The following is a 20,143-nucleotide window of genomic DNA, read 5'->3' as shown; positions in this document are numbered from 1 at the left end:
TCAGTTCTTCACTTAATTCAAAAAATGTTTCCATCTGCTTCAGTTATTTAGCAGAATGCTGCAACACTGTGTAGCTTTGAAGCACCAGAAATGTTTTGTGGACTACAAAACTTCTCTGTATTTAACAGCAGCATGAGGGTCAGGAGAATAATGAGTACGTTTTCAGTTTATGGTGTGCTGTTCATTTAATATGGTATAGTTGCACATGGCTTACTAAAATTAAAGATGGAACATAGCCTCCACACCTTTCCATTTGTATGTTATCTAAAAAGTTTCTGTTGACATTTAAGGTGTCCCCCCCCCCCCCACAATACTAAATATCAACATGGTTAAAGCTCAAATTGTAGTAGAAATGATCTGTTTTCTTGTGTTTTAACTCAAATAAAAATAGCATCAAATAAAGAGAACAGCATCCACATGTTGAAGCTGGCCAGCATGCAGTTGGTCGAAGATGGTTATTCTCAAATGGGTCATTTTGGATGAGCACCTTTACATTTGGAACTTTAAGTATATTTTCATGCTAATATGTTTTTATTTTTAGTTGAGTACAATTTTGATTGCATTGTTTTTTTCTTGTAACAAAGTATTTCTACCATGATGTCTCACTGTATTGCTACTTTTACTTACAGAATTGGCAGAAGTAACAATATTTGACATACTAACAACATAAAGCATATAACAAATATGTTGCGAGATCAAAATCAACCGAAAATTTCAAAATCCAAACAAAAAAAATGCCAGTCAAAAAGAATTAAACCTGTTCTAAACTGACCCACCGCACCTCACCAAGCTCCTGAAATCCTGCAAAAGACACAATCTACGATGAACGAATGATTTGTTTGTAACTTTGTCCCACGTAACGTTGGAGAAATTCAAAGTGAGGCGCTCTGCAGCATCCTTCCGGCCTCGCGCTGCCTCCTGTGGCGACAATCCACGTGCGGTTGCTAAGGGCGACTGTCAACAGACGGCGGTTACTTAGTTTGACGGAGCTGGAGAGGAACAGGAGAAAGAGGAAGATTACTATCGAGAAGCTGAGACGCTTATCACTCGGAAACATCGTTCTTCACTTTGGAGAGAGTTTGTGAAGCCCCGCGGGAAAATGTCGAGTGTTGCTGACACAGTTTTATCTGAGGCGGACTGGGATGAGCGCTTTGCCATCCCAGAAGCCAACGCTGAAAACAGGGCTTTGACAGAGGAGGTGAGTGTGGGAAAGTCAGCGAGCGTTAGCTGTGTTTATTCACTCCACCGCCGATGACAATGCTTATTTTGGTACCCAGGCAGAGTTTTTTTTAAGCGTTTAAACCTGCGTGAGTAGCCTACAGCATATGTTTCCGTTTTCAGTAACAGAAGACTACAGTACCAAGCTTTCCATGTATCCTAACAAAAGAGCATGACACTTGTTTCTGACCACTGAGGGCATTAGTCCTCCACTCCCCCCTTCAAACCATTTAGTGTGACATGACTGTTCAAAAATGACTTTATTACTAAATCAAACAGAATATGAATCTGATGTATATCTGACATTCATCATTTATATTTTATAAGATCACTTATAAGAACATCGAATTATACAAGCAATAATCTAGATAAGCATAAAGAAAAGGGGTGTTAAATATCAGTTGAATTTCTCTGTATTTTTCATTCATATTTACATGTTGTATTTCACTGAACTAACTGCATGGCCAATGATACCCGTTTCTGAGCCATTGTATAAAGTTGTTGCAGCTCATTACTCACATTATGATAATTGGTCTGCACTGTCTGCATCTAGACACGTTTTTGAAAGTTTTCCTTCAGCACACATTATTATTATTATGAGACAAATGATCTGCATGTAGTGACGGACACACCATGTGAGACACCCAACCAAACATGCTGCTGGTTGTACTCTATGTCTAATGCTGTGCTTTTAACCTGATCAACAACAGATTCATAAAAAAGAGAAGGAGTTGATGCAACTCGAAAACAAACTCGAGAGATACAAGGATGATAAGCCGTTCATGACTGAATTCCTCAAAGATGCCAAACAAGAGCTGAAAAACACTGAGGTAGGTGAATCAGAACAAACTGTTAATTTATTTTGTGTCAGAGAGCAGTGCGTTCATTTCTCATTTGGATTTTTCTGCTCGTAGGCTCTGTACACGGCAAAGGAAAGAGAGGAAGAGTTGGAGAAACACCTCACAGCCCTTGCAGAAAGGGAGACAGGTCGCCTGGCTCAGGAGATGGCTAAGACGGAGAAGGACCAACAATCTTTAGCAGAGAAGAGGAATATGCTAAAGGTCTATACCATCCACAACATGCTTACCTCATACATGGAAACAACTACAGCTGTTGGTGCCAAGATGTGCCACTTAACATGTGTCCATATCCTCAGAACCATAACTTCAAGGCCAAGCAGAAGCTGGAGGAGTTTAGAAACCAGATGGACTGGGACCAGCAAACCATGGACGCATTTTTAGAGGAGTCGGCACGCAAAGATGAGGACACAATGGCCATCATCAAGTACGCCCAGCAAGACGAGCAGAGGATCAAGGTGAAGAGAAAACAGCTGTATGATATAAGGATCAACAGGCTGTATCTGTTTTTAAACTATCTGTTTTTAAAGTCACCATGAGCTAACAGCCTTATAATCTTTCCGGACACAGTCACTCACTCTGGCTATAGAGAAAAAGACGCTGGAGGCCAATGAAAAGCGCAAAGCACTTGACAAAGAACTGACTGAGACTTTATCTACACAAGTAAGAAAACTTACCATTTCCCTACATTCTTACTGTTTATATGAATGAAGAAGCTCAAAAGGTATCATGTGACAAACTCTTTAATATCCCCATAGACTGTCTCAGTGTCTACAAGAATACTTCCTTCTTCTGCTTTCCCAACAGATTGCTTTAGATAAAACCACCGAAAATCTGCAGCAGGCCCACATGGAAACACGGCAGCTCATCCACCAATGGGAAAACACCATGAAGCAGATGAAGCAGCGGGACACTGAGATGCAGCAGTGTGCGCTGGTAAAGTCTGGGACTTCACACTCCTGCTGACTCAAACTAAAGCCCAACTGAACTCCAACAGAATGTGAGCAGAATGTGAAGTGTTTGTGTTCTTGTACCTTTATCCAACCAGCAACTCGCCCAAGCCAAACAGAACATCAGGGAAAGGAACGGCACCATCACAGAGAAGAAACACCTGCTGGATACTCAGAGGACCAACAACAAAGAAACCGAGAGGAAGATCACCATCACAAAGCAACAGGCTGTGAAGCTTCGGCAGGATCTGAAGGAGAAGGAAAATAACTACAGGAGGCTGCAGGATGAGGTCTCCTCAACACGAAATCTTCATCTGTCGTTTCACTTCATGTTGTTAGAGAGACTGATTTTAATGTGTCCTACAGCTTAACACTTGCAAAAGTTCACGGGACAGAGCGATCTCTGATGTGGAGTACATGACATCAAACATATCCAGAATGAAGAAAGACATCAAGGACAACATAAAGAAGTCAGTGAGATCCTATAACGCATGTCTGTTGCTTAGTTATCACTCTAGCTTTCATGCACAAGCTCTGTGTGGATATGTCTGTGCTTTGTAGACTCAAGGAAGCCAGCGCCTACAACGCCGCTCTGGAGGAGAAGCTCAAAGCTGTGACTCAGACAGCCCTCAGTGAGGAGGAGAGAGCTGTGCAGATGGACCAGTTCCTCAAGAACGAAGAGCTGGAAATCAAGGTCAGCAGCCCTACAGGCCCCAACCACAAACTGTTGGTTTGTTATGGAGGCAGCTGGAAGAGAACTGTTGTTGAACAAGTTATAACATTGTCATCTCAGGTCCTTTTTACGTCTCAGGTTTAGGAGGGTGTTAATCGCTTCCAACAGCTACAAACACAAAAACACAACTAAATAACCTTCAAATCAGTGAACTGATGAAAACAAATTTAAGTACACATTTTCTCTCTGTGGTGTCAGGTTTACTGGGTTGGGATGCCCAGAGTCAGCTTCAGATTCAGAAATTGACCACGTGAAATGGACTCAAAACAACCAGCTTTTTAACCAAAAGCAGCACTGCTTGTTGTAGGTATGGACGACATAATTTCCATTGGGAACTGATGGCTGCATGTGCCTTTAAATTCCCTCAAATTTTTCCACCGACTGTCAAGATTAGAGAAGCTCTGATTTGTTAAATATCTTTGTACACGAATCTAGGTTGCCCTCATTTACTCCCCTCTGATCACACCAGTAAGCTTAAAGTGTGTTCTCTGCGCTGTCTTCATGCCCTGGGTTTCCCCTCTCGGGCTACGGGGTTCCACACGCCGTGTGATTGATAGAGTTTTTTATGACTGTATGTTGCCTGACAGGAAGAGCCATGGGTGCTATACAAACACTAAATAAATAAACAAAAAACACATCGAATGGAACATCGATCAAAGATGAGACAGTAAAAGTATGCGGCGACATTATCTCCTCACTAAACTGACTGAAACTAATTTAGAATTTAACTAGTGATATTGCAATTATTATACAGCAAATGTTATAGAATTCAATTATTTTTTGTTGGGCTACCATTATAATAGGAAGCTAATTTAATCATCATAGGTCGTGTCACCCTGCCTGGCTAATATAAATCTATATAAATGCAACATTTAGCACTTTACCTCTTTATGTCCCTCTTACAATAAATTGATAAAAATGGCGTCTTTTAAGAATCGTTGTTACATATGACAAAGTGATATAGCTCTTGCTGTAAAACTACTGTGTGTCCCTGTCTGGCCTGTGCTTTGCTGTAGGAGTTGGATGTCCAGCTGCGTGACTGCAGGGAGGAGCTTTTCCGACATAAAGAGCATTTGCAGGCCCTGAAGACGAAGGAGACGGATTCTGTCGCCCAAATTTCCAGGAGTAAATCCACCATCACCAACCTGGACAGCCAGCTCAGAAAACTGGAGAAGGAATTAATAACACAGCAGAGGGCCATCAATGAACAGGCACGCTAACCAGAGAACACACACAAATGATCTGACCTACAGTCACACTATGACCGGTCTGTAAACACCAAAACATTTCCATTCACTTTCCTGTCTCATGTAGGACACCCAGATCTTCCGCCTGGATAAAAAACTGGCACAGCTGCAGGGGGACATTAACGCTGATGAAAAGCAAATGCTTGATCAGAAGATCGCTGAGCTGACCAAAGCTCTAGAGGAGAAGAAGAAGATAGCCAGCAGGCTCACCAACACACTCAAAGAGTCTGAAGTCAGTCTGACTGTTTGTCACCAGACTGTTCTGCTTTTTTTTACAGATCGAACAAGTGAAATAAATCCATTCTTTGTCTCTGACAGGATGATACCCGCTATCTTAGGAAAGAGAAGGAGAGGTCAGACGCTCAAAAGAGATATCTGACTGACAAGGTAGAGGAGCTCCTGCTGCTCTGTGACACCAGCGAGGAGGAGCTGAAGAAAACCAGGCTCAGAAAACAGGTAACCAGATGATGTCACAGCAGTTATCATGACATCACTCGACGAGATCAAGTCGCGTTTGATACAAGGTTCTATCTCACTTCAGAAGGTCATTCTCTGCTCTCCTGAAATAATTATATGGTTGACAGGAAATTAATTGACTTATTACGGTATGTATTAATCAGTCGGAATAACAAACCGTTTGTGGTCAGTACACAGGGCTGCAAATTACAATTATTTTCATTCAGTCTGTCAGCTATATTCCTGATAAATTTGATAAATTGTTTAGTTTGATAATAGTGAAAACCGTTTCTGTGGGCTCAAGGTGACCCAATCAGACACCCATAGATGTACAAAGTTATAAAACAGAGAAAAGCAGCAAATCCTCACGTTAGAGAAGCAGAAAGCATTAAACCATTGCCTTTTTTACCCACCCTAGCAGCGCCGCTCTGGCCCCACCACACTTAGCTTTTTGTCTCCTTTCACGCTGACTGCCAAACACTCGCCACATAGAGTTACATACAAAGTTAAAAGATCATTTTCTGATGCTACTACTCCTTAACAACACCATCAGCCAGCTCTTGGTGTTTTAAAAGTTTCACGCAACACATTAGCAGACTTTGTCGTGTGTCTGAGGATGAACACCACCTGCATGCAGAGCTCAGCCCTGCGCTGTGTTGTTGGCCTCCCATCAGGACAACATCGTGGAGCACAACATCATGAAGATGGAGGTGAAGCGCACGAGAGACCTGCTGTACAACCAGGCGGGCACCGTGCTGTCGTTTGAGAAGAGGAAGCTGGAGCTGCAGAAAGCCATAAAGGAGAGGGAGGATGAGATCAAGGTGTACGGAGAAATGCTGAAACAGCAGTTGAAGATTAGTGAGCAGGAGCGACAGGGATTCAGGTACAAGCCCTCATCTCACTGTTTTTAAGGTCAAATTGATTCAACTGTTTGACATTATAGTAGTTTTACAGAAATAGATTCATTAACCTCAGCGACTGATTCTGTCTCAGTGCTGAGCTGAACGAGAAACTGTCCAAGATCGACATGATGAAGAGACGCTTTGAGATCGTGATGCTTTCGATAGCAGCTCCTGAGGGGGAAGAGGAGAAATCCCAGGCTTACTATATCACAAAGGTAAAAGTCTTTGAAAGCACCATCATGTTCCATGCAGAGTCTATAGAAGCGGAACAAGGTCACATTTGTTCCTGCAGTGCACGGCAGCACTTTGTATCACTGCTGTGTGTTTTTTAATCAGGCTGCACAAGAGAGAGAGGAGCTCAAGAGGCAGGGAGACGCCCTGGATGCTAAAATCCGTAAGATGGAGCTGGAAAATAGAGCTCTGGAGAACACCATCCAGCTGTTCGACAATAGTAACTCATCATTTCGCGCATCCCTCGGCATAGCAAAAGAATCCAGTATGTATGACCAGGTGGACTGAATGAACCTTAACCAGCAGCTCAGCAGAAAGTGATTTACTAAATTAATTAATTTATATATATATATATATATAGCAGAAAGTATTACTAATATATTATATATATATATATATATATATATATATATATATATATATATATATATATATATTTATATTTATATATTCATATATATATTTTTATATATATTTTTGTCAGAGTAGTCAAAGTCAATTTTATTGTTTTCTGTTTGAGGTCCAGAGTACCAGGACAGTCTAAATCTAGAGGAGCACCTGATGGCAGCCGAAGAGACGCTGAGGTACAAGAGAAGACAGGTCCAGGAGCTCCAACAGGATTTACAGGTTAGTCCCAGTTAAATCCTGTGTGGTGCAATTAACTCTTGAATATTAAATATCTCATCTTAATCGATGACTCACTGTATCACACTACAATCCTCACAGGAGTAACTTGTTGATGTCACATCTAGTCGACTCTGTGATCAAACATCTGCATACCTCATTTATTACTAGTGTGAAAGTCAACCTTTTAATGATCATATAGCTAGAGAAGTATAGTAGGTTATAGTCTGAAGGAAATATGTCATAACCGTCCTGTTTATGTCAATGACCAAGAATTGATACCTAAAGACTCACTACTAAAAATATGTGACACGTCCCTCTTTATTCTGAATTTGCATGCACCAGTTATTGTATCCTAACTAAACTTGTGTATAATCCTGTTCCCTAGTTCAAACTACTGCTTTTTGTTTTCGAAAAATCGGTAGTTTTGACAAAGTGATTTACAAAGTCGAGAAACATCTCAGTTCAAAAAGACTTGTAAACTGACTGATAGGAAATGTCTGTCTAAACAAAAGCAATCAGCTGTGTAAACAGGAAGCCACAAGTCAGAGCAGCACTATAAGTTATTACTATTCACGCAGTTTACATTGGGTGAAATTAGATTATGCTATCCTTCCTTCATTAGGTGATGTATTTCTATTATTCACTGTTAGCATGATGTTTTGTATTTTTATGTATATTGTGTCATTTTTGGGAAATGTAAAAACATAACAGTTAAAAATATTTATCATTATTAAAGATCACTTTAATCAAGTGTCTGAATGGGCTATGCTTGCAAACAAATTACACTGTAGTTACTGGTTGAAAATATATAGTAATAACTGTGTAATAACCACTGTGTTTGCCTTAAGAAAACACATATATCATAGTGAGACTAAGTTTGAACTACAAGCACCGTGTGCTACCTAAAGTTAGCTGAGATTGGTTAGTAAATCAGATAAAAACGAGAAGCAATTCATCAGGTGTTCTTTTGTTTTTAAGGGCTATCTTCAAATGATAAAAAGTAGTACAAAGCTGATTAATTAGCTCCAGTGATGTCACTCCTTTAATACTGCATCACATATCAATAGACTCCCCATTTAATATTTATTCACCATTTTTACTATATTGTTTGTTAGCACACTCTCTCTTCATTCCTCAATTCACTTGTCCTCCATCCTCATTTTCTGTCTCATCTCATCAGTATCACGCGGCCTCGTTGTATTATTTATTTGTGTCCCTGCGAGAGTATTAGATTGTTTGTCAACTCGCTCAGCAACTCTATCTGAGTCATCTGACGAAACCGACCTTGTGTGAATGTACGTGCGCGCCTCTGTGCTTGTGTGGCGCTCTTCCTTTCCAGGACATGAACAATACCTGGGAGAGTCTGCTGCACGAGGAGCAGGTGGAGAGAGAGAAGATGGAGCACAAACAGTCACTCGTCAGTGAACTGAACAAAGAAATCGCTTCTCAGCAGGAGAAGATTGACAGAACCACAAAGCAGGTTTGATGTCTGCATGTACCTCTATTTCAGAACAAATGCAACATCGGTCATCATTACTACAATAAGATTATGTGTAATGTAAACTACACTGTGTACAATATGCACTGGGAATGAGTACTACATGAGAGGATGCAAACACCCTGAAACACAAATTAAACATTGATTAGCAGTTACCATAATTGTAAATTGAATGCTGCATTGTCCTGCTGCCTGTTAGTGCTCCAAGCTGACCCAAGAGATCCGTGCAGAACAAAACACAGAGACTGAGACTTTCGAGGAGATGGACATAAAGCTGAGGGAGCTGAAAGGATTCAACAAGAGTATCGACAAGATGCTGAGCGAGGCCATTGAGGACAACCCTGACCTCAGACCAGTGCTGGAGAAGTACTTCCTGCAGGTATTAAACAAGAAACACTGCATTTTAATAAAACTGTGATTTACTGTCATTTTTGGAGTCATTTAGGGAATTTAAGTAAAAATATGAACCTCTGTGTTTTTTCTGCTGTTTGTCTCAGGCCAATCTGTCTCTTCCATCTCCGTCTTCCACTCCCACCAGCTATCGAAGCTCCAAGACAAACTCGGCCCGCAGCTTTGCCTCTCTGAGGTCAGTAGTCGAGGCTGGAGAAGTAACGAGGGCCTGTTATTAGATGGACTTCTGAGCACAGTACTGTGCAAGATGAAAGTGACACTGCTCTTTCATCAGACGTTCACTCGTCTTTACCTGCATGAATAAATACACAATGATGTTCTAGTTCAGCTCCATTCAAGCTCCTGTGTACTCTGACAGGAGGCTTTGGCATGCTGCTCTTCCTTTGTGTCTTCATGGTGTGGTTCTGTCTCTGTCCTGAAAGGTCTCCTGCGTCCTCAGCCAGCAGCAGCCCCAGGGCCTCTGCTCTTCACTCCCCCGTACTGAAGAGTGTGGAACTGGGCTTGGACCTGTTGGTGACCTCGCCTCCTCACACCACCTCCAGTCGCTCCAGCTGTGAGAGCAGCAGCAGCCACAGGAAGAAGTCAAAGAACCCGTAGCATGCTGCTCCTCCTGACTGATGGCTGATTGTTCGTCATTTACTGATGTGGAGAAAGAACGATTTAACGCCTCACCAGAAAGAAAAATAGTTAACTTGTAGTTAGTTTAGAATAGTTGGTGTGTGTTGTCATTCAATATTTTGACACTTAAAGTCAATTATTTTTAATATTATTCTTAAACTTGTTATTTGTAATCTTTCTGTGTTTGTGGTTATTATATTTATTCATGTAGATCGATTGTGGCCCTAACTTGACAATCACCAGAAACACTGGATGTGCTTGACAAACTTAAAGGTGCAATATGTGAGAACTGGCCACCTGTCAAATTCATACTCAAAACTAAAAAGGGGCAGCACATCACCAAAGAAACTGCTTACTGCTGCTAACTGTGCCCTTAGCTAGTTAGCTCAGTTAGCTGTGCAGCTAAGGGGAGTGTTAGTGTTGACACCACTATCACAGGAGCTTTGGACTGAAATGTGTCAGAGCTAGTTGGTTAGCATGATAACTTCTGTAGATGTCTCTGCAACACCGTACATAGACATCATAACATCAAAACCACAATCAATTCACATTCTGCTAATAATTTAAGTTCTTTTTTTTTTTCAAATAAATTGTATACGTACTGCACCAGTAAGTTAGAAAAACAATTCAGATTGAACTTTTTTTCTTTTATTTTGAAAAAAAAGAATTATGATCCTTGCTTTTTTTGTTTTTACTGTGTGTTTGCTTCAAAATGTAACGGACTCCAAGAAATCTCAATAAAACAAATCTCAGAGTTGGTGTTGGTGCACGCGTCAGAAGTTGCTGCAACACTTTATTCACACTTTAACAGGCTGGATAATTATTTTTGACCTGCCTGAGTGACTCGGGCACTTCTGTGTGAAATAGTTGTATTGCTGGTTTTTGCCACACCCACTGAGTATTGGTGTTGCTTCCCGGCACAGAACAAAAGCAGCCAGAGGCTCCGAGGGAACAGAGGGAACACTGTCTCAACACAGATTTTACTCTTTCTTTTCTAATTAAAGCGTCAACATGCTGTTGCCGATCCTGCTTGCTGGATGTTTGGCCTTGTGTGCTGCACAGACAAGTGAGTACAGGCAGAAAGCTTTGCGAGGTTTAAAGGAGATTTTGTAGATGTATAATTTAATTTGATGTTTCCCCAGCGTTCTATCCCTCCTTTGCAATCCCAGACGTGTTACCTAGTCCCTCTGCACAACCAATCGAGGCGACATCAGTCCTACCAACATCTGAGCCAAAAGACAATGGTAAGTGAGTTTATTTTGTGCTGAATATAATTCATGCTGAAGTCTAACACGGCTTTAATGATCTTGAATTTCTTTTCCACAGTTATACTAATCCTTCAGGCAGCAGTTCAGTCCTCTCGGGAGCTGAATGAAACGACAATTGCTCCGGTCCTGAATCGGGTAACAGACTTCATTCCTGGCCTTGTTCACCGTCTTTTCAAAGTGTGCTCTCTGATGTGATGTGCGGAGTCCACAAAGGGCTAGTCAGCGGACACTGACCTGAATATGTTGAAATTATTCTGAATTATTTGTGTCTTTCAGCTCTACAGCATAATCCAGAAGCTTCAACCTGGTCTGAACTTCAGTCTGACAGTCAAGAACATCACCAGAGTCTAAGACTAAGCTAAACTAGTTCCTGTGTGTTTGGTCACTTGCTGTGCAGGAGCTAAAAAATAATCAAATAATACAAATGATTATTCATAAAGAAGCAACGTAACTTGCAGCAGCTGTTGTTAGATTTGTCAAAGATTATACTCTTTGAAACCTACAGAACAGAATGGAAGTATCGCACCAGCGCTGAAGATGAAATATGAGTTTTAAGTGGTTTTAATTTTGATTGATGAAATGAAGCCAAGCAAGGCTGGATCTGGACTAAACTCAGACAGGTGAAGTCACCGTATTTTCTTTGATTCACCATGCACAGATGAGTAAAAATGAATGATGCAGCGTAGCGATTTGAATTATAGTTCAAACTCAAATTATAGTTTGAAGCAAGCAATATTCACACCATTCTGAATAATCATTATCACTGCAGTGTCCTGGAGGGAGCCATTGTAGATTAACTACTAGATTTCTAGGCTTCAGCTGAAAAATATGTCTCTTGAAAAATATATGACTTAAAAATGAAAACTGAGCAACAAGGAATTGGGAACTGTGAAATCAGTAATGTAGCAATGTGAACCAAAATGCAACCTTTTACACACGTTCAAGTAAAAATGCATGTATGAAGGCACGTGCCCTCTTAAATTTCATAGAATTAAAGGATAAGTTCATTGATAAAGGAAAATTACCATTTTCCACCTCACTCCCATGCCAATAGAAAGTCAGGTGAGGCTGCGTTGTCCACAAACTATTCCTGTAGCTTCACAGCAATCGTTGCAGCGCTCTCCCTAAACAGTTGAAGTGGCTGGGGACTTGTTTACAAAGGTAAATTAAAAATGTAACACAAGATGACTTCAAGCAGCTCAACAGGCGTATCCAAGTCTCTAAACGCCTGGGGACCCCAAATCAATTTGAAAAGAAGTTATTTACACCCTTCTGTAAGCTGAAAGCGTCGCGGTTGCTCATAAGCTGAAAGCATTATGTGCAGACCCCGTCTGAAGTGGCTGGACAAGCTTGACTGTGCATCCAGGCTGTAAATAATGTTTTTTTTTTCATCTATTTGATATCGCAGTGCTTGTGGAGACTGGGTTCATGCTGTTTGAGCTGTATGGAGCCATTACAAGTTTTGATACAGTTGTTTGTTTGTTACTTTGGCTCTTTAGGATAATTTTGCAGTTTTTCAGTGAAGCTCCAGAAATATTTTGTTAACTTTTTTTGTTAATTGTTTAGGTAAACTGTTTTCTTAACTGATTTTCTGTGGACCTTATTGCATAATTTAAACCTGATACTTTGTAGCCAATCACTATATATGTATCTAGATTATTTTTTTTAATTTAAACATATTTAGATACATGATTACTAAGTTCATTTAAAAAAAAAAAAAAAAAAAAAAAACATAGGGAAGAAATAAACCAGAAGCTTGATAATCATATTGACTGGTCATTTTGTTCCACTTCCGTTTCTACTGTTTGAATCGCTGAACCAGTGGAGATTTGCGATGAGATTCTCAGGTGTTATAGTAGGCTTTTTTTTTGTATCTAGTAACTCTGGACCTAATTCTTCTCATCTCCAGTCTTGATAAACTCATGACAGGAAGAAAAACAGCAACACTATGTCAATGTTCGCTTATAAAAATGTTCTGTAGAGAATGAACTGGTGTGTTTCACTCCAAACTGCTGAACACGCTCACGCTGACTGACAAACAAAGGTTACATGAGAAGTGACTGCACAACCTGTTTCGATGGCGGGAGTGACATCAATTTGAGCAGCCCGGCACATCTTAACAAAGCTAAAGAATGAAGGTCACATTGTTTCCGCCTTGTTCATTATACTGCAGGCAGCTGAGCGAGCAGTGAGAACTGTGTCAGCGCAGTTGTTTGGCGGGCAGGACTGCAGCCTGCAGCAGAAACTGAGATGCTGTCGCAGTCTGCTGACATACGACACCATTTAAGAATTCTAAAGGAAGTTATTGTTGCGGATTACAAGTTGGACAGTGAGGAGGAGGTTAAAAACAGTCAAATGTCTGCAGAGATCCGCAGTGTAACAGCAACAGATCTGTGTGAGAAAGACAGAAAACGCCGCTGCATGTGTTGCTTATGAAACAACATTGTAAAAAAACAAAACAAAAAACAACACACACACAATTCTGTTGGCATTTCAAAGGATTGTTTAACTGTTCACACCAATTCAGGTAATATCTTGTCTGCTTAATTGTCTCTCTTTGTTTTTTTTGTCAATGTTATGTCTGTCAGAAGGATCTGTTAACTTTATGTGATACAGAACAATCGTTTCCACAGGCCCAGTCATAGTGATGAGCGAGTCACAGTCGATGACGAACATGATGTTTGAGTGAAGCAGAATCACGGTCATGGTGTAAAAACAACAACAGTAACTGATTCTAATGAGTGAGAACTAATTATCTTCAGTGTGGTGTCTGTTAGTTATATACCCACACAGAGTTAGTTGAACTGCATGGTTTTGAATGCATCCTGCTATTCAATTCTTGATGTACATTTGATGTACATGCACTGGACAGCATGAGAAAACATGATGTGACTGTTTTTTTCTATCTCAAATTAAATTATGAACCGGAAAATGAGCATAATACGCCTCCTTTAAAACCAACAACTGTTTTTCAAAGACAAAAAAGTTGACTTGAATCATTCAAAACTGCAATTACAAGCATTTCTTTTTCAACTTTTCAACTATAAATCCACACAAATGCACAGAACTCTTAATGACACACATAGGAATAGAAGAAGAAAACACACTGCTGAGAACCAGTCCTCTTCACCTAAGATAAGGTGCAGTTGGCGGTATCAAACCCAGGACAGATCCACTTGTTGCTGAACTGTTTGTACCCCTCAGCGTGGATCAGGTCACTCCCTGAAGAGAGAAGAGCGCACATTATGAATGAATCATGAATAGGAAGCAACACAAGTAAATCCACTTTCATGGCTGTTCTTCTGTGATTAGATCAAACATTTACCATCCATCAGATTCTGGAGGCTGCAGTAGTTTGTGCCGTTATCAGCCGGATCTTTGGAGAACTCGGATATGGCCTCTCCCTGAACAGCAGACACATCGGGAGGAATGTCTGTGACTAAAGCCGATTATCTCTCCCAGCAGAAAAATAACATTTCTCTTCACACACATTTTCCCTCTTCATCTCATCAAAGCCTTATATGAATGAAATGAAGTACTGCTGTTGTCACGAGTCCTACCAGTGTCACTCTGTTTACTCGTTCAGAAAAGTGACCACACACTTACACTCATTTTGCAGATGGTGGACTGCTCGAGGAGGAACTGAAGGTCGCTCACTTTCCTGGTGGTTGGAGACGTGTGCGTGGCGGTGATCACGTAAGGAGCCGTCGACACGAGCTGCAGCACATCTCAAAGTTAGTCAGGTCTGACAGGGAGCACAGCATGGTGCATATTTCAAGCTCAGGTTGTAAGGAAAGGAGGATATTTTCATCTCTGTGTTCCGGCTGTTACAAGTTTCAGTTTTCAGTTCTATGCAGCTGTAAGTGTTCACTGGCTCTGCCCTGGAAGTCAGGTTTTCACCTGTGTCTGACACTTGGATGACTTTGTTGTGAGCAGGATTACACGTAAACTACTAAATGGATTTCGACCAAACTCGGACAGAAGATGGTCTAGGCACAGAATAGACCATGCTAACTTTTTGTGTGGATCCGGATAAAGGGAATGATCCAGGATTTCTTTTCTCTCATTTTCTTTGACCTGTTAAAAACTGGCCTTAAAAAAAATCGAATTTCTCAGAAAATGACTTGCCCAATATGAAACGTCTATATCTCTGCAACTACAAAGTCCATATGAAAAAAACATATATTCACGATATCAATGAAGTAATAACACAAACTGCGAATAGTTTTTTTTTTTTTCCTTAACTGAATGAACAAGCTGTTCTCAGAGGAAAATAAGCCCCCAGAACATTGTTTGCTAGAAAGGTGGCAGGGTCCGCCACACATGAACAAAGTAAAACAGAATGAAGCTGTGTCCTTTAAGGAGACACCATTCGCTCTATTACATTGTACCATCAAAATTATTAAGCTGTTGTTTTTGAGGTAAACAAGTTACATAATGTAGCTTTAAATTATGCTGAAAATGTGGATTTGCCCCACAAAAAAACTTCTGTTTGACTCCTTATTCATCATCCATAATGATCCAGCAACATATTACGTGGTTGGGGTGTTTCTGACCTCATACGAGCACTTCTCTCCTGCGTATAGGCAGCTCTGCATGATCTGCCAGGCCTTGATCTGGCTCACCACCTTTTCAAAGACAGTTTCGCACGAGATGTTGAACAACCTGCAGAGAGAGCGGCGGATTCTGGAATTGTCACTGTCATGTTACATTAAGAAAAAAAAAACAACAACAACAAAAAACAGACTTTAGATTTTGTGAGTCGTCATAGCTTTCTGCTTCTCTGCAGCAGTATGACCAATGTAAGTCTTGTGAGTCCTGATGTCGCCCCATGTCCAAGATAACATGCGTGAGAAATCAGCCTGTACATAACTTTGGATTCCTAAGTGACCTGTCTAACAGGCATCATGCATCCCACACCCCAGCATTGTATACGTTTCACTGGTCACATGATGCAGCATCTGCTCAGTGAACATTGTGGAATTTGATAATCAGATGAAGAAATTTAACACAGAAATTTACAGCAGTGTACTTACAGCACACTCATATATAGTTTGACTCAACACAAGTTCATTAAATCTCTTCATCCTCACTTTATTGGTGCTGACTATGCTCAAATACCCCCCCCCCCCCAAAAAAAAATCAAATTCTACATTACCATTTGATTTTGCACTGTGAGGTGCTGTCTTCCTGTGAGATGGTGAGCGTGGCCCCCAGCAGGAGAGCCGAAGCTATAAACAGGAATCTAAGGTCCATACTGACGTGGATCAGGCCTCTGTCCAAGATGTGGTCGAGCGTGTGGTCGTCTTCTGAATGTCGGCTTGATCTGCCCTTGGATGGTTTAAAAGGGCAGTACTTCACGGGTCATGTGGTGAAGCTAAAAAAAAAAAAAAAAAGTCAGTACAACATTGATTAAACATGGACCACAGCATGGGGGAGAGCGATTCAGTTCATCAGAAGTAACACAGAAGTTTTTTTTTTTTTTTACAGCAGTTTCACTCATTCACTCTACAGAACCAGGTAAGTGTTTGTTTTAGCCCTTTAACTATGGATTGTGCAACATTCAATGTACGGCAGAAAACCTTTGGAAGCCTATGGGTTTTCAGATTAACTTTATATCTTCTGCAGCCTTTCCTTTCTACTGAGGACGGCTTGAAAGATCAACTTGCAGATACCTGGAACTTGAGTGCAGCAGCAACATTTCTTCCTACAAAGAGTGGCTTTGTTATACTCCAGGAATATTTCTGTTGAGGCCTCCACTGACAGCACATGGAAGAAGATTTTGTTTCCCGGTCTGGTTCAGCAACAGAGAACATGAAAATCAAATCTTCTTTATTTTAACAGTAAAGCTGAAAAACATTCTGTGGTTAACAATGGCATGTGGAATCATTGTCACTGACAGTCAATCACGATCACTCATTGGCTGTTTTAGGCTCTAGGGCAGGCATAAAAGCTCATATCTGCTCAAATGGTCTCTGGTGCAGAGGGATACTGGCTCCTGCTGTGACAAGAAGAGTTTTTTGACCGTTAAAAGCATCCACGATCACAGTTTTTTTTTGCCATTTTGTCACCATTTAATCATGCAATACTGTAGTTTGGACAAAATATGTTACTGAGATCAAAGTTTTGTTGGAATTTTGCTGCAGTGTTGAAAGATCCGGACAATTTATTGGTGAGTTGGCAGAACTTTCTACATGCTAGTTTGTTAGCTTGTTTGTTTGTTGATTGTACCTTGCTGTTGTGTTTTTTCTTGAAATGGTTTGCATATATAGAATCCAGAGAATCTTTCAAATTACATGTGGCATGACTGTGCACTTCAGTGGAGGGAGTAGACTGTTGGCCTATTCACAAATCATAATAAGATACAAATAGTTTTTCTTTAGGTCGTGAAGATACTTCATGGTTAACAAAGACGGCTGTGCCGCCTCTGTAACAGTGTCCTTTAGGCTATTCAATAAACTACATATTCTAATAACAATCCTGTCCACCACTTTATAACAGTTTTTATTTAGAAAGGGTGTTTTACAAATAGGGAGCATGGCATACCTAACACAGTCTCATGACCGGATGCAAGTGAATGAGGAATAAGCCAGAAAGAGAGGTGGACCAGGTCAACCTAGTGAAGTGAGGCAGATGTCTGAAGTTAAGTTCACCCTGAGGAAGAGACTTGTGTTGACACCACATCATTATTGTGACGCTCACCACAGATCATTTAAACATAGTTTCATTAATGTCTTAATTAAGAATCTATAATTATCTGAGGGAGAGGGATTTCTTAAACATGTACTCCATTTTTTTTTATTTTAAACATTTTATTTTTCTAAATCATCACATTGAACCACTGTCTTTTATACTGCTGCAGACGTTTATCTCAGAATAAATCTGTTTTGATTTTGATTGTGTGTTGATTTCTTTGTGTCCGTGTTTCATGTTTCATGGGGAGGCCTTTTACTGATCTATGTACCTGTAGTATCTGAAGATGTTTGTGAAACAATATTTGTAAAGGATAAGCCTACCCCAAAAATGAAAATGCAATCATTATATACTCAGCTCCATGCCAATGGAAAGTTGAATATTTCGGGAGCTTCACTGCAAAACATTAAGTGGATCCATACAGCTTGCCCAGTGTAATATAAAATCTATTTGAAAACGTATTTTGTGAAACCACTGTTGTCAGTGGCTACAGTGAAGATATTTGCTTTAAAAAAGGTTGTGAAAAAAGGTGAACTTATCCTTTAATTATTCATGTCATGCGCTTGCTCGCTCATTTATTAATTCCTTCATGTATCTGTGTGTCTCTAGACTAAAATGGTATTCCATACATTACAGGTGTTTGAATGTGACTCGGTGAAGATTTCTCCACTAGGTGTCAGCCACACTTTACATTCATCCATCGTCTGTCACTGTGGTACTCCAGACCATCTACTCAGTGAAAAGTTTTCACACACGAGGCGATGAAATCCACGCGTGGGATAATGTAGAACTGAGTGTGAAAGAAGAACTGAGTGGTTTATACTCGATGAATAAATAAATTCATAAATACATAAATTCATGGTCTGTAATAATATTAAAATCTGTTGAGGTAAGAAACATTATTCATAAGAGTTGAAAACGGGTTAAAATGCTATAAGAATGTTTATTTGATACTGTTTACATTCATTTGTATTGTTAAATTTAAGCTTAAGTAGTTTTGATCTGTGATCTATAGAGTGGTCTTGATCTGAGACTGAGATCGATTGCTTCTGGCTCCATTCACATACCTGGGGAATTCGCGGTATTTTTCCTCATTGCAGTAAACAATGAGCAGAGGAAAAGACGCTCTATCACTGTAGTGATTATTTCTCCCCTGTTTCAGGTATATTGTTATGTTTAACAACACAAACGTGTATGTAACTGGTGGTTAATATGTTAAGAGCATTGAGAAAGTGTTGTGATGAATTTTGACAATGTTTAAGTTTCGTTTTGCCGAGAGGACGAAAGTGTGTTTGCTAGCTAGAAAGTCTGGAAAGCCGCCATTGTGCGCCACACGTTGTTCACGTCTAGCTTTGCGTTCCCTTCCTGTTAAATTTGCAGTATGTTATGCAGTCCTAAACTAAACTAAAGTGATTGCAAGTTAGCTTGGTGGACTGTAGGAACATTTGGTGCTTCAAAGTGAGATGTTTGTTTCAGAAGGACACTATTAATCTACTGTAATATTGTGATTCAGACAGAATGTACATTATTATGTTAAACATGTTTGTATTTTTGTATTTGTGCTTATGTACAAAAGATTGCAGTAAACAATGAGCAGAGGAAAAGACGCTCTATCACTGTAGTGATTATTTCTCCCCTGTTTCAGGGGCGTAACACAGACTTTGTGTATTATATACCAGCGGCGGCACAGACTTCACAGACTTGACTGACTCTCTTAGTTCGTAAAGGAAAGCAGCGGCGAGGAGAAGGACGAGGAGTGCAGAGGTACAAAACCGTTCCAAAGCATTATGTTATCACCACTGTATTTCTTTAGACAGTTTTAAACTACACTAGTGGCGCTACGGCTGTTCACATTATCGTAGAAAAGGTTTTTATCCAGCTGCTACTGACTGGAAGTCTGCAGGACCGGAAGTAAGTTAGCTTGAATTCCAACCAGCTAGTTAGTTGACGTCCTGACGAAACCCACAGCATTTATGGAGGAACCAGTTCGGTGCAGCGTTGCCTGGACACGTCCCGGTGCCTCCCAACGTCTGGAACGAAAGCAGCGGTTTCTGTTTTGTTATTACGGGCACACGCAGGCATTGTAAGGGTGTTATTCCACCTAAGCAGAAGTTGAAGAAAGGACGTACTGACGATATGTTACCAAAGCTTCTCTTAATTACTACCGTGTTATTGTCGTAATGCCTCAGTTCCTCCTCAGTAGAGGACGTTTAGTTTAAATAATCCGCGTAAAGGTCCGACTGTAACTGTGTAAAACCGGATATACAAACATAAATGACTGAAGTTAGCGCCAATTCCAACTATTAAGTTAGTTAAAGGTCGTGTTAAGTCATTTTGAAGACACATCCATCCAGTGTTGTTTTTGTTTCTCTCTCATGAATGAAGCAGAAAGCCATGAAATGCTCTGTAATGTGTCCCAGGTCACGACACACTG

At 40.4% G+C, this 20,143-nt stretch overlaps 3 protein-coding genes across 7 annotated transcripts in view; 2 read left to right on the top strand and 1 right to left on the bottom strand.

The window, feature by feature from the left end:
- The first annotated feature begins 945 nt into the window (after nucleotides 1-945).
- On the top strand, nucleotides 946-10,507 carry ccdc39 (coiled-coil domain containing 39). Its single transcript, XM_037083474.1, has 20 exons — nucleotides 946-1,198; nucleotides 1,929-2,048; nucleotides 2,133-2,279; nucleotides 2,375-2,533; nucleotides 2,646-2,738; nucleotides 2,883-3,011; nucleotides 3,124-3,315; nucleotides 3,392-3,495; nucleotides 3,587-3,719; nucleotides 4,775-4,969; nucleotides 5,073-5,237; nucleotides 5,324-5,461; nucleotides 6,136-6,344; nucleotides 6,455-6,578; nucleotides 6,700-6,859; nucleotides 7,115-7,221; nucleotides 8,561-8,701; nucleotides 8,919-9,098; nucleotides 9,217-9,305; nucleotides 9,553-10,507. Exons 1-20 carry the CDS (start codon nucleotides 1,100-1,102, stop codon nucleotides 9,725-9,727), a joined length of 2,859 nt encoding a protein of 952 aa, XP_036939369.1. The 5' UTR covers nucleotides 946-1,099; the 3' UTR covers nucleotides 9,728-10,507.
- Nucleotides 10,508-13,499: 2,992 nt separating this feature from the next.
- The window catches only part of wu:fc46h12 (uncharacterized protein LOC568958 homolog), a 7,130-nt gene continuing 486 nt past the window's right edge, over nucleotides 13,500-20,143 (bottom strand). The window contains exons 2-8 of one of the 5 annotated variants that reach the window (XM_037084699.1): nucleotides 17,563-17,632; nucleotides 16,692-16,810; nucleotides 16,175-16,393; nucleotides 15,573-15,681; nucleotides 14,623-14,733; nucleotides 14,342-14,420; nucleotides 13,500-14,238 (exon numbers count right to left, since the gene is read on the bottom strand). In XM_037084699.1, coding sequence (XP_036940594.1) covers nucleotides 14,147-14,238; nucleotides 14,342-14,420; nucleotides 14,623-14,733; nucleotides 15,573-15,681; nucleotides 16,175-16,272 — 489 coding nt within the window. In that variant the 5' untranslated portion in view covers nucleotides 16,273-16,393; nucleotides 16,692-16,810; nucleotides 17,563-17,632 and the 3' untranslated portion in view covers nucleotides 13,500-14,146. Of the gene's footprint in view, nucleotides 14,239-14,341; nucleotides 14,421-14,622; nucleotides 14,734-15,572; nucleotides 15,682-16,174; nucleotides 16,394-16,680; nucleotides 16,811-17,562; nucleotides 17,633-19,675; nucleotides 19,840-20,143 lie in introns of those variants that run through there. The other 4 variants (XM_037084700.1, XM_037084698.1, XM_037084697.1 and 1 more) reach the window with 4 other exon arrangements.
- LOC119011511 (caspase-8-like) overlaps nucleotides 19,680-20,143 on the top strand; it is a 3,744-nt gene continuing 3,280 nt past the window's right edge. The window contains exon 1 of the mRNA XM_037084692.1: nucleotides 19,680-19,792. Coding sequence (XP_036940587.1) covers nucleotides 19,683-19,792 — 110 coding nt within the window. The 5' untranslated portion in view covers nucleotides 19,680-19,682. The remainder of the gene's footprint in view (nucleotides 19,793-20,143) is intronic.

The sequence above is a fragment of the Acanthopagrus latus genome, chromosome 21 (assembly GCF_904848185.1).
Source record: "Acanthopagrus latus isolate v.2019 chromosome 21, fAcaLat1.1, whole genome shotgun sequence".
Taxonomy (NCBI): Eukaryota; Metazoa; Chordata; class Actinopteri; order Spariformes; family Sparidae; genus Acanthopagrus; species Acanthopagrus latus.
This window is presented reverse-complemented; position numbering and strand designations above follow the sequence as displayed.